This window comes from Misgurnus anguillicaudatus, chromosome 11, assembly GCF_027580225.2.
Source record: "Misgurnus anguillicaudatus chromosome 11, ASM2758022v2, whole genome shotgun sequence".
NCBI classification, from domain to species: domain Eukaryota; kingdom Metazoa; phylum Chordata; class Actinopteri; order Cypriniformes; family Cobitidae; genus Misgurnus; species Misgurnus anguillicaudatus.
Window position 1 is genome coordinate 30,331,326 of NC_073347.2, and position 14,458 is coordinate 30,345,783.

A 14,458-nucleotide genomic window follows, 5' to 3' on the forward strand; every position below is an offset into this window, starting at 1 on the left:
TGCATTACATAAAATAGCCTATTGATAGCCTATTATAGATAATTTGTCTCTCTTTTTTTAAGTAATTTATTATAGACCTATACCATGGTATTGTATTGTACTTAAGCACAATGACTTTTACAGTGGTAAATCCCATGGTATTTATGTGGTTCATATGATACCATGGTAATACCATGGTACTTTTGTGTGTGTGTGTATGTGCGCGCGTGTGTGTGCGCGCGTGTGTAAATGGCTCCTCCTGCCACAGAAAATCGAAATCGGAGGTCTCGGACCGGAGCGCTCGGACAGTAAAATCGCTTCCTCGGAGTCCAAACCGAGCACATTTTCTGTGCAATGCACTTCAGGCTTTTATTTGCATTTTCTCAACTGTTAGCAGTGTAAAGATTCAAAGGAAAGGGCTGCAGTGGTGTGTGTTTTAACCCGAAACCCGTCAAATGAACTCCGTCAGAGCGACTAACCGCAGACCCCGGCGAGTGTCGAGGCCGCGCCCGGTGCCGCCGGACAGAAACAACGCAGAAAGAGATGAATATTTATTTTATAATCACCAGACTGTCTTTGATTCATATCAAAGCCATCCATTTAAGACGATCTATGTTGTTTCCGGACGTTTTCATGTGGCGATGTGTGTATTTTTAAGGTATTTGTGTTCATTTGTATGCGTCAGGAAACACCGAGGCTTCATATCTTCCCGCAGGCCGCGCTTTGTTTGACTAGATATGATCTGCCCTCTTGTCTGCTGTAAACCTGCTTTATCTGGTTATTGTACACTTAATTCTTGTCAGAATGAACTAGTCGTGGAGTTTAATCTCATATGAGTCTAAAGGACCGCACTGTGGATGATATAAATTTGTGAGAAATGTAAGAGGTCAGTTGATTTACTTCACTGTGATATTAGCATTTGCTCTTAGCAGTATAATAGCTAACCTAACCAAACATCGTATATATCACACAAACACAAATTAATATCACGACATGAGCAATTATTCACGTGACATTAGATTAAATTACGCAATGAGGTCGTTTTATGACACTTGACGTGTGTATGCAGGTAACAAAACATTACCAGAAACGTACCGTGGTAATACCATGTTTTTGGAAATGGACTGTAGTAGTACTATGGCATTCTTTGACACACATTAATTACCTTGTAAACACCATGAATATAGTAATCATGTTTTGGGGCATGAATACAATGTAAAACCACGGTACATGGTGGCTGGTTCTGGTTGTTGTATTCTTGTGGAAGTCCCATTGACTTTGTGGTTGAATTATTGTAGTTGCTTTGTTTTGGTGATTAGTTGGGGGTTGGTAAACTGTAGTGACTAGTTTACGTGTTGGTTAACCAGTTTCAGATGGCTCTGGGACTAAGACTTTGTTAATGGAGTTATGAATCATTCTCATGCACAGTTAAACACCAATATTTACATATGGGTATATAATGTTGTGTAAAACATGCGGTCAGGCTTTATGTTTTTGACTGTATACATTACCTTTGTGCTTATGACAGATTTGGTGGATTACTGCATTGTCAGTTTGGTTGTTATACAGTACACTCCTGTTTACTGTAATTCAGATGCATCTCTAGACTTTTTGGTCAGTAGTCGTATTAGTTATTCAGTACTAGGGATGTATAACGATTAATCGCGATTAATCTATAGCAGAATAAAAGTTTTGTTTATATCATATATGTGTGTAAACTGTGTATAATAATTATGTATATATAAATTTGCACACATGCTTGTATAATTTTAAGAAAAAAAATGAAGTATTTATATATAATATAAATTATACATAAATATACAAATGTATATACACATTAGGGATGCATATCAATTAATCGCGATTAATCTATAGCAGAATAAAAGTTTTTGTTTACATCATATATGTGTGTGAACTGTGTATAATAATTATGTATATATATAAATATGCACACATGCATGTATAATTTTAAGAAAAAATATATTTATATATTAAGTATTTATATTTATATATAATATAAATTATACATAAATATACAAATGTATATACACATGTAAACATTGCTTAAATATATACATGCATGTGTGTGCATTTAACTATAGGCCTACAAAGTTATTTTTAAGGAATAGTTCGCCCAAAAATGAAAATTCTGTCATTTACTCACCCTCATGTTGTTACAAACCTGTATACATTTCTTTGTTTTGATGAACACAAAACAAGATATTTTGAGGAATGTTTGTAACCAAACTTTTCATGAGCCCCATTTACTTCCATAGTATTCTATGCATCCAAAACCACCTATATCTATGCAGTATGCAAAAAGCAGTAGGCAAGGTGAGTAGTATGTCCAAATTTTATAGTATTTGATAAACAGTAGGCAAAAAGTACCCGGATGGCCTATTACTTTCAGCAAGATCCCAAAGTGTTCATTTATTTAGCACTTTACTATCCTCCTGTGAGCCCCTGGGAAAGGAGTTATCCAACGACGACCAAGGAGAGGTGTTTTTTTATTTAAAATGTCCGAAAGCGGTAACGCGGCTCTATTCAAATGCACATGCATATTAAACGGCTCACCCTTGTGGTTAAATTGTGCTTTGTCATGTGATTTCTCAACATGGCGGATGTAGTATGTCCGAATTAATTCATACTATCCATAGTCATACTATATAGTATCTACTGTTTTTTAACGGTCGATGAGTAGGTACTTCATCTAATTTATGACCTAAACTCACAGTATGCGATTTTGGACGCAACAATGCACTGCTCGTTAAACGCATTATTTGTAATCCCATCCAAAGTAGTCATAACCATAAAAATGTCAAAAATATAAAATTGTATTTATACTTCTTCAGGAAACTTAGCTGGACCAAAAGAACAACAACATGATTGATATGGTATTGACAGACGTAATTCTTATAGCAGATATTTTACCTTGAATGTACTGTAACTCATATTCATGATGCTCTCTGTAGAAGATACCTTTTCGTGGTGTCTTTAGACATCACCTTAATATGGAGATGTTTCCTCGGATGTGTTTTTTTTACCTGATGATGTGGTATAGTTCACAGCAGACACTTAATTTTAGCTTTGTGAGTATTAGGCCACACAGAGTCTCGTGAGGTATGTTAAGGTGAGCTTGGCACATATTTAGTGTTTGTAAAGCTCTATGGAGGCCCTCTAAAGGGAATGTGTGGAAATAAGCTGGACCGTAGGCCTATCTTATTTTCAAAAACTGGGTCATAACTGGAGAGCATTAAAACACTATGGTCTTAATAGGAGTGTAGTGATATTTCGCGATACACACTATAATACCTGTCCAAATTCGATTCGGAATCACAAGGGCGATATTATGCACAACTAAAATCAAAGTTTGAGTCGTTTATAACATGTATTTGAAAAAGCAACACTCGTCAAATATAATCTTTATAAATATTCTTTATTGTCATGAAAATACTGTAAATGTTTGAAGAACAGCAATATAATTATGCTTACACATTTCCTGGAACTGCTTGTGTAATGGTACTTCTTCTGCGGTGTGTATTGAGTTTCTGCATGAGAGCGCCATCTGGTTTTTGGATGTAGCGACATTTCACCATAATTCATTGAGAAGCATAGCAATCAGAATCGCACAATGTATCGTCACACCCCTAATTGTCTATATATACGCGTCGGTTTTTATTTACTTCTGCGTCTTTACATGTTACATGCAGATCGCTAGTAGGCAGTGTCCACTGACATGTTACGGGTGTAACCTACAATATCAAGGCAACCTTTCGATCTCTCTGATAAAGCCAAAAATACGGAAGTGACTTAAGCTGTAATTCATCAACTGTCCGCTAGAGGCTGGCTCCAAAAGGGAGTCAATTCCCATAGACCCCCATGTTACCTGCCCAACTTTACAGTAGAAAAAAATGTTTACAGTCTGGTACAAAAAGTGGTTCTTGGGATGTGCACTTAACTAATTTTTTCATTTAGATTAATCCATAGGGCTGAAGAACAAGTACTCGATTAACTGGGGGTGGGGCAATCAAAGGGGCATTGATCGGGGCATCCCTACAACTAAGTTATGTACATAAAGTTTAATTCTCATTGTGGATGTGCACCATAAACAGCGCGCTTTTAAACACATCCAGTCAAAGCATAAGCTTCATAACATTAAGCAGCTTTAAGTCTTTTGCTAACATTTTAGCGATTAGCTGTGTCATGTCGTCACCTGTTCTCAGTCAAGATGTAATGTTAATGCTCGTATGGCTCCCTGGTATCTCTTGACATTTGATGTTTAAATATGAGATGATAACCCATTGAACTTGTGACGGCGCTGTACATTTTGCACCTGACTGACTGTATTTCCGAAAATCACAGCATGCAGTTTACACCATAGTGCCTCAGTGATGTGAGGTGTGGTCGGCTTCACAGGATCGGCGGGTTGCTGCTCATTGCGCGGATTGGTGGGTTGCAGACTTATCTGTTTGTTTTTAAATCATGCATGTTAACGTTACTGATGTCATATGCCGGTCTGCGTAGCTCAACACGACGTCAAACACGCATCTCCAGACCCAGTCTTTACCACCACAGGCGCTTGTAACGCTAACCAGATATCCAAATGCCACCATAACCACAATAAATAAACCAACATGATCATCGTTTTCGTGATCGATCATCGATGCCACGTTTAAGTACTCAAGCGATCAAGTACTCGTGCCCATCCCTACTATATAGCCACTTTTGGCCTTCATGACAACTGTGAATTTTTTTAATGAGGGAGGGGTTTCAGCAGACCAATTACAGCGCTTGTAGTCTGCATAAAAATTGACACGTTGTTAAATTTTTGGAGAGGTGTGCAACAAACTACTCACAGCCTACACCATAGCTTTGGCACATGTCTGTCTTCGAAGTATAAATCAGGGTTAAGAAGAATTACCCATTTGTGATTGCATGTTATTTAGTGACAGCTAGTTTTGTGTGATTTAAATTAGTGAACAGTGTAAAGATTTTGATTTTGTGTTTCACAACTTTTTTCGAGGTTTACATCATTATGAGAGTAAGAAAGTGATGACTACATTTTGTATTCAGGTAAATTGTCCCTTTAAGGGTTAAATGGTCACACAAACTATGCTCCTGTACTATATGTAATAATAAACTGGTTTAGTAATGAAACGCTGAAGCTGTACTTTGTATCTTAATGCTTACATGTTTAATGAAGTGACAGTGTTTTATCCTTAACTAAAACCCAATCCACTGACTATTCAGGTTTATCATGTTTAGGAGGTCATTTATGCCTTTGATGCTTCATGGTTGTGGTGTAGAATATTAATGAAAGGTGTAGTAATGTAATTCACACTTTACAGATTGTTTAAACGCCACTCAGTGAAGCGTAACACCCTATCAAGCATACTTCAGTCTGAGAATGATGCTTTCTCAAGACGATGAACTTTGTTAGAAAGTCTGTAGGTGTAATGTTTTGTATTCTTCTTATGTGCTGCTTGTACAGGACTGTATGCTTTTTGTTTAGAAACCCTCGTGTTATGCTGAAGTGTAAATAATGTTAAAATATTTTGGAGACAGTCAAAAATCTAGTTATTTATAGGGATGCACCAATTGTTTGGCAATAAAAGTATTTGGTAAAAAAGCATGCACGCCTCTCAGTCTACGCTGGTTGCTTTTCGATCGCATCATGAAAAGTTTTATTATTCTGTAAAATAAATTATTCTGTACCGAACATGAAAATACGATTTCAGCCGAATAGTTTGGGTTGCAGAACATTTGATGCATCTCTAGTTATTTAATCACAGTTGAACACAGCTCTGTGTGACAATACAATATTTTAATATATTTTAATTGATCTGTTTGGGGTTGCGCATAATGCTAATGTTATTAAATAAACGTTTTTATGGGATACTAACATCTGTGTTGCTCGTAAACTACTTCAAACCAAATTCTTTGGTTATGATTCACTCATTAGGGGCTCTCATATAATGTGTACATTATATTGAAGCAGTCTGCATGTATGTTTGGAGACAACATGCTGTGTGTTGATGTAGTTGATGGGACACAGTGTTTGTAGTGGTTACTGGACCAGTAGCCCTGGAGAGTCTCTGAAGCTACCGGAGCAACAGATCTGCGTTTGTATGCGCTTCATTCACTTCTGGTCCTCCGGCACAATGTGAAGGTAAAATCGAGTCACTACCGATTAGAAAGCTTATTACTAGCGTCCTGCAATGATAAACTGTGTGTTGTGTTATAGCTAAGACCTGCGGTGTGTTTGGATATAGTCTAGCTCTTATCATTATGTGTATTTGATTGTGTTTGGCTGGTTAAGGCTGGCATTTGAAATGTCTGCTCTTACTTTTTATCACACTGTATATAAACCGTGAGGTGAAAACTGGTTTTATTTTTGGATCGGTAAGTAATTGGGTCTGTACCAGACTATCGATAAGCGGACGTATCATCAGTGAACTACGGCTTTGTGTAGTAAATACTACAACATCTGAAAGCAGGTGATGCCGATTTACGACTAATCAAGAAGCCGCCTTTACTGACGAGATGCGCATGACAATCGCATGTGATTTAGATGTATTTGTAAACTGCTGTTCAACAGTAATAAAATAACTTAATCTTTTCACATCAAGTCTTTTTGCATCAAATTTTTGCATCAAATCCGGAACTGATAAGCTGTATTGGTACAGATATCTATAAAATTTAAGCGATACCCATCCCTAGTTATGTCGTATGTGGATTTTGGATCTGTAATGATGCTGCTGGAATATTCTCAGCTCTTGAGTCCTTTAATATCTGGTATGTTTGTAAGCATGCAGTCTGCATATGTTTGAAATTGGTAATTGAGGCCTAGTCCACACCACACGGACACAGGTTTTTTTATAACCGTGAGTTTTTTCACGCGGTTCGGCCGTTTGTCCACACGAAACCGCAGTATCAGGGCACTGAAACCGAGCATATTTGAAAACCCCGGCCAGGGTGAGCTTTTTAAGAAACCCCGGTTGGGGTGGTGTCGTGTAGAGAGTAAAACCGGGGGTTTTGCCTTGCGACGTCATAGTGTGCGCGGTTATCCACTGTGTTTGACGTCAAGATTGTGTGCCGCTGACTGCTTTGTTGATGATTCTGTGCAATGGCGAACGTATCTTGCTAATAATAACTGTGCTAACAGGGCTTCTAACATGTATACAGATAGATGCTCAGTTATCTCACTATATTGCGGAACACGATTTGGGTTATATCCCTGCCTGCTGGTGTGGCATGCTCTTGACAGCGCTTGATAGCGTGCTTTTGCTTTATCGTGTGGATGGATATTTAATTTAAACCGAGCATGTGTAGACGGGATTTTTTTATAGGGAAAACTCCGGTTATAAATATACCTGTGTCCGTGTGGACTAGGCCTGAGATTGTCCTTAAGTTCTGCTAATAATTTTACATTACGTGATGTTAATAGAGATGTAATAATTACCGGTTTAATGGTTAACCGTGATAAAAAATGTCCAACGGTTAGTCTTTTTTTAAATTGCCCCTTTACTGTGCAAGTGTCACGGCTCAACTCCTTGTCCAGCGTCAGCCAATTTAAGCAGTAAACATTAATGTGCGACAAACATTAATGATATTTATTTGATGTTTTTGCAAAACAAAGGTGCACTTACATGTAAAGTCAATTTGGTTTGCATGAGATTTTTTTTTAGAAATTGTTCACAAAACCATGATAATATTGATAACTGTGGTGATTTTGGCCACTATAATCGTGATGTAACATTTTCATACCATTTCATGTTTTATGGTAAAAAACACATTATTTTCCACATACCGTACAGTTTTGTAGCTCCATTTATCCTGCCTTCCTCAAACGCGTTGATTTTGTAAAGTCATCAGTCTGAAAAACGCTGTGTCCCTGATTGGCGAGCTAATATGTACGTTGTGATTGGCATGAATATTTCTGATGTCAGATGGAAATGTGACGCTCCTTACCATGTTTGAAAGATTCGCTCACAATGCAATGCTAACAGGAGTTAAATTACAGGCTGAGAGTCCAAAGCGGGAGGAATTATGATAATGTCGGTCTTGTCTACATCACCAATCCCATGAAGTAAACTGTTGCCTAAAATCCGTGTGTTTGTTGTAGTCCAAACTAGGGATGGGAATTGATAAGAATTTAACGATTTCGATTCCATTATCGATGTTGCTTATCGATCCGATTCCTTATCAATTCTCTTTTCGATTCTCATTGGGTGAGGGAATAAGCACAAATTTGTATGTTTGTATTAACTCGCTTTAATACCTGTTCAGAAGACACAGAACAGAGTATACACACATTATGTGTAGCAACCTCAGAACCAACTTAAAAGTAGGTGAGCTACTTCTTAAAGTAAGGGACCTATAGCCTAGGGCAGTGTTTCTCAACCAGTAAATATGTGATCGGACTAGGAATTAATAAAACAGAACTAGACTGACATAAAACATGCAACTTTTGTTCATGCATGCATTTGTTATTTTCTTTTAAAGACATGATGCTGGACAAAATACAGCAAATTAACCTACCGAAATGCAGAGGCATCTACTGTGGCAAACGGATGCAAACCCTTTACCACAAACTTAGTCACTGCTCGGCAGAGGTGGACACTACTTGAGTATTTTAGTTTCATTTTCCAAGCATCTGTGCTTTATCAGAGTGTTGTCTTGGAAAAAATGTACTTTACTAAAAAATGTTCACTACATTCTAAAGCAAAGAATCATACTGTTTATTTATATTGCATATTAAAATTGATTGAATACATAATTACATAAAAATTGTGTACTTTTACTTTTCTTGAGTAAAAGTACTTTTTACTTAAGTAAAAGTAAAAAACATTACTAGATTTATAATGTACTTAAATATTAAATATAAACCAAAAACTTGAAATTATGAAATGTAGTGGAGTTAAAATTATGATAATATGCTTTGGACTGTATGTTTTCAAAAAAATACAAAAACACTGATAAAATACAAATACTTGAAAATGTACTTTTAAGTAGAAATACTTAAGTAGTGTTCGCCTCTACTGCTCAGTGAAATGTGTTTATGCTCGCCTCGGTCATTTTATATAGATGCACGAGAGATACTTTCTGCAGCCTCTATCTGAGCCAGTGTGAGAGCCAGCCAGACTCTGGCCGTCATCAATTTGATGGACAATGACAACGGAGATTATCCGTATAGTAAAAGTTTACATAATGAAATGGCGCTCACATTAACATTAACACATTACCTTCTGCATTAATAACAGATGACGTCCCGTTAGCTCCGCTGGTGTTTGACTCGCTGCTGTTATTGTGTAATACTAGTGTATCAAACACGCGACAGTCCTGCAACCTCCTGCAACGCGGCCGTATTGTCGTATGTTCGCGTGAAATATAAGTTACTGATTCAACTGTTTCAGTGTTTCGCGAAGCCTCGCTCTGCCCACCACTAAATATAACCAAACTTTTGGATCGTTCTGCCTCGATGCAATGTTTGCTGCGTTCTAAACCAACAACACAGCGTGTGTGTGACGTCATGACACATTTGCAACGAGCGCGAGCGGAACCGATAAGAGGAATCGTTAGGCCGGCATGCTTACGATTCAAAGGAATCGATTAACTGGGAACCGGTTCTTAAGTAGAACCGGTTCTCGATTCCCATCCCTAGTCCAAACAAAAAAAGATTTACGTTGGAAATGATAACTCGCGTCATTGTTTACCTTGGGGTATGCACCTTTAGCATATTGTTAACATGTACTAATATACACACTTACACTCCAAAGGAAATGTAAAATCACGAATCTATTTTGTGCAAAATAATAATTTTTAACATTCATACCTAACGAAGTTGTATTGGATAAAATATAAAGTGATTTTTTTAAGCCAAAAAAATAAGAAAATAGTTGACTATAGAAGTCATCGTCACACAAAGCGTCACACATTTTTTTGTATAGCTCACAGTGGACATAAAAAACATAATGTGAAGTTTGTGAAATGTGTGCTGTCTGGATGTGACCTGCACATCTGTATCAACTGCTATTGTCAAAATTAGTGATGCTCCGATCGATCGGCCGCCGATCGTAATCGGCCGATAACGACATTAAATGACGCGATCGGCACTCACTAAATTTGCCGATCTCATGAGCCGATTTTTCTGTTTACTTTTGTCATCATAGCGTTCCTGATACGGCTGCAATAAGAGACCATTTTACACAGTGCGAGCATTTTGTAACCTATTGCTCATGTGTGACGTGCAGATTTGGATTTCCTATCTGCCTTTAACAGAGATATGCGTATTTTCTATGAGGACGCGCGATGCGTCTTCACATCCCTATCAAACAGCGTATACAACACATATCTATCGCGGACAATTGCATCCTCGTGCCTAAAGTTTATTACTTGCATTCGTTTTAAAGTTTTGAAGGTTTAAACATCTATTTTCCTCATAGCTGCTCTTGTTTGCGGACTACGAGGACGCGCTCTGGTCCTCAGCGCAATGCGTCTTCACATTAGCGTATACAACACATATCTATCGCGGACAATTGCATCCTCATGCCGAAAGTTTATTACTTGCATTCGTTTTAAAGTTTTGAAGGTTTAAACTTCCATTTTCCTCACAGCTGCTCTTGTTTGCGGACACCCGCCGCACGCATACACAGCAGCCTGTCATCAGTGCACGTGAAGAGAATGATCTCTCCCACGTCTTAAAGCTACAGTATCCTAATTCATCTCTCAATAAAATTACTCTGTGCTCATCAGTGAAAAACTGTTTTACTTCATACGAATGCGTGTATCTAATTTATACAGTAAAGACTGTGAAGTGTTTTATTTTAATCACTTTTAACAGACATAAACCTTTTTAAAGACATATTACATTTCTCTTTGCAAGAAGAAATATTTGTTGTGCTTATTTATTTGATTCTCTAATTAAAACAATAATACACCTAATTTATAGTTAATTTCATTTCTACAAATGGTGCAAACTCTGCTAGATTATAGATAAAAGATTCCCATTCCACTGCCATTCTGTGATCGGCACTGATCGGCGATCGGCAGATCATGATTTTGGTGATCGGTAATCGGTGATCGGCCCCAAAAATGCTGATCGGAGCATCTCTAGTCAAAATGATCATGAAATTAAGTCAAAAATAGAAGTTACCCTATTTTACAATCTGTCATCAAAGTGTAATAATTCTGTCCATCTCAGCGGGATGTTTTTCTACTATTGTAATCAAGACCAAGCTGGTGAAGAAAACGAATATTTACTATGACTGCACAATATATAATTTCAGCATAAATATTGCAATGTGCGCTGTGACCTATACAAGAAATACAAGGCAGAAGTTTATTCCTCTGAAACAAAGATTTTTAAATCATCTGACAAAGTCATCCACTATTTCTCATATCACAATATAACTGGTGAATGCAGTAATATATAGTATTCATACTATTTAGTACCTACTGTCGATAAGTAGGTACTTTATCTCATTTAGTACCTACTGTCACAGTATGTGATTTCGGACGCAGCCTGAATCTTGTTTTATTCAGAGGTGTATAACATTGTGTTGTGAATTGTGTCTGTGGTTTTCTGAGATGTGAGCAGGAGGAACAGATTTGTGTGCAGTAACCTCAGTAAATGGAGAATAAATGGAGACAGCTGGAGAGATGCTGGCTTGTAAATGACCTCCATCAAATGGGGATGGTTACCATGGCAATGACCATTGAGAATATTACAGCAATATTTTGGTGTTGCAAATAACCGTATTGTTGGATGTGCCCTTTACAGATTCAATTCAATTGCTTTCTTCACTCCCTGAGTGTGTAAAGTTCATTTTGTACAGGAAAAGAAATCTAGTTAGACATCAATTGATTCATCTTCATCTTCTTTTTTTTTTTTTTAAATCTGTGCTTTACACAATGCTGCTTTTTGGGCTCATATTCACTCTTAAGTTAAACCATTTCCACTTGTAAATTGCTTGTGTTGTATACTTGAAAATGCACATGCATGGATGGTCGTGCATTTAAGGTAAAAATTACAGATATAGTAGCATTTTCTTTAATTCCTAGACAGATAGAAATTAGTGATGCACCGATGTATCGGCCGCCGATATTTATCGGCCGATTTTTGATGAATTTGAAACCATCGGCAATAGCACGAGAAAGGCCTATACCGATTGTTTATTAACTGCATAAAGAAATCCATTATATGTAAAAAAAAGAGTTAATGTTGTTAATAAAATAAATGCTGAATAGCTAAAAACACCTTCGAAGGTTGTCATTATATTTGTTTTAGCTTAATTTGTGCCTCTCTTATTATGTTGGTCAGTTGAATGTTAATTAGATCCAATCCATGTTCAGTAAAAATAATTTGATGCAGAAATAAACTAGCTAATAGACCAACTGTATAGTATTGTATACAAGTGTTTAATATCGGTATCGGCCAGAAGTTGTCTGTTTAAATTGGAATCGGTATCGGCCCAAAAAAATCCTATCGGTGCATCCCTAATAGAAATCATAAAAATTAGCTTAATTTATCTCTGCTTACGAATTGAAAGGATACACATTTTTTAAGCAAAGTTGAACAAAAAGAAAGGCTACCCAAATTTTCATACTCATTGTTACAACTAGGCTAAAATCGTTGTCTACTCTCGCCCATTTCTGAATGAAATTTTCTTTCAGCGAGATGAAATGAATGTGATGTGTCTATCTAAAGAGGTCGAGTGTGACCTGTAGAAGAGGAAATCTGGTCCGTGTTTGGGCTACTGAAGCAGTACGGCACTGTCTCGGGTTACGAAGGCTGTCATAAAAGGGATGTCATGCGGTTCATTCACCCTGTACTGGTGTCTTGCTCACCCCCTCTTCCTCTTTTGACCTCTGTTTTTGTCGGTGTGTGGCGTCACCTGCTCAGTTTGTCGCAGCTGTGTGGAGATCAGTGTTGTGTTAGTGGAGGTCACGGCTTCTTGACTGTTTTTCTTCACAGATGTTCTTTTAGCGCTGGTTTTCATGCCGCACACCATCTTGATTTGATTTCAATATGCTGTACACTGAAGTCATGTTGTTCCACCTTTTGCTGATCTAAGATTTTATCCGAGGGATGTTTGTTGAGAAAAAGACTGCGGCGTTGCAAGGCTCCCGTTAGGCTTGAATTATTGACGCGCCTCCTGTTTTATCACTTTTTGTTGCTTTCACTGAGACTACACGAGTCGTGAAACAGAATTGTGGTATTTTAAATTGAACAGGGAAATGAATAAACATGAGAACTGAAGCAATTATGCAATTTTTTATTATATCACCACCATATGGTAATGTGGATGGGTTAAAATAAAGGAAATCAAACCCATGTAGACTCATTTAGTGTGGTACGTGCTGTTTCTTCTTATTTACAATGTTAAGCTACGTTTACATTAGTGTGTTTTTTTTTTTAAATACATTACTTTTGCTTAGGTTACGTCTGGCATCAACACTACTCGGGAGTCAGGTCAGGATCTTTTGACCCTCGAAGCCTGAGACTTTTGTAAATGCTGCAGACTTTGTTTTTGGCTATGTTTAAATGACACTGACGAATAGTTTTTACCTTTGTGTTTAAAAAAAAAAATTAACATACATGATAACACTTTTAACTCTTTTGCTGCCAGCGTTTTAAAAAAAGTTGCTAGCCAGCGCCAGCATTTTTCATGATTTTCACAAAGTTTAATGCCTTCCAGAAAATGTTCTTTTTTTAAATATATAAACATGCAATATTATCAAATGAAAGAGCAGACCCTCTGCTTTCAATAATAAAAAGTTTCTTCCTACCTTCATTAGTTCTCTTGTAATCACCTCTCAAATATGGGTAGGTTTCTTCAAAAACACCAAATTTGAACAAAAAACTGAAATAATTACATTTTTGTGAAGGACTTTTGATAGAGATCAGATGCAGAGCGATCCTCTAAACTTACACGGACCCACAGATGTTTGCTCTAGGGCTATACTTCCGGGTTGCATAAGTTCCTGGTGGATAATAGCGGTATTGTGGAAAGCTGGAAAAGGCGTTCAAAATTTAAAGCAACACTAAAGAGTTTTTGCTCTTTGCTACCCCTACAGGTTAGAAGCGTAAATGTTTATTACCACTGTCGAAAATAATGCACCATAGATGGCTCTGATAGGATTGTAGGTCTGCCGTAAAGCAAGTTTTTGTAGTTTTCACTCGAACTACAGGACCACTACCCGACGGTTGGAAACTTCTTTGGTGCGGTTTTGGCTGATAGAGCGAATGTGAAAGTGCCATTCACCCTGTTTTGAGTGGATAAACCACTGAAACTTTTTTGGAAACGTTATTTTAAAGCTCCCGTTCTGTCTGTGTTTTTGAAGCTTTGATTGTGTTTATAGTGGGCAATATAACATGTGTTCATGTTTCACGTGTAAAAAACGCGGTATTTTTCACACAATTTACTTATCTGTATAGCGCTGTTTTCAGTATCGTGATACGTGTCGTATCGGGAGG

General features: G+C 37.3%; 1 protein-coding gene across 1 annotated transcript in view; it reads left to right on the forward strand.

The window, feature by feature from the left end:
• Positions 1-212: 212 nt before the first annotated feature.
• Positions 213-14,458, forward strand: part of fbxo11a (F-box protein 11a) — a 32,904-nt gene continuing 18,658 nt past the window's right edge. Inside the window, exon 1 of the mRNA XM_073873519.1 lies at positions 213-520. Within this exon, the coding sequence (XP_073729620.1) occupies positions 435-520 (86 nt within the window). The 5' untranslated portion in view covers positions 213-434. The remainder of the gene's footprint in view (positions 521-14,458) is intronic.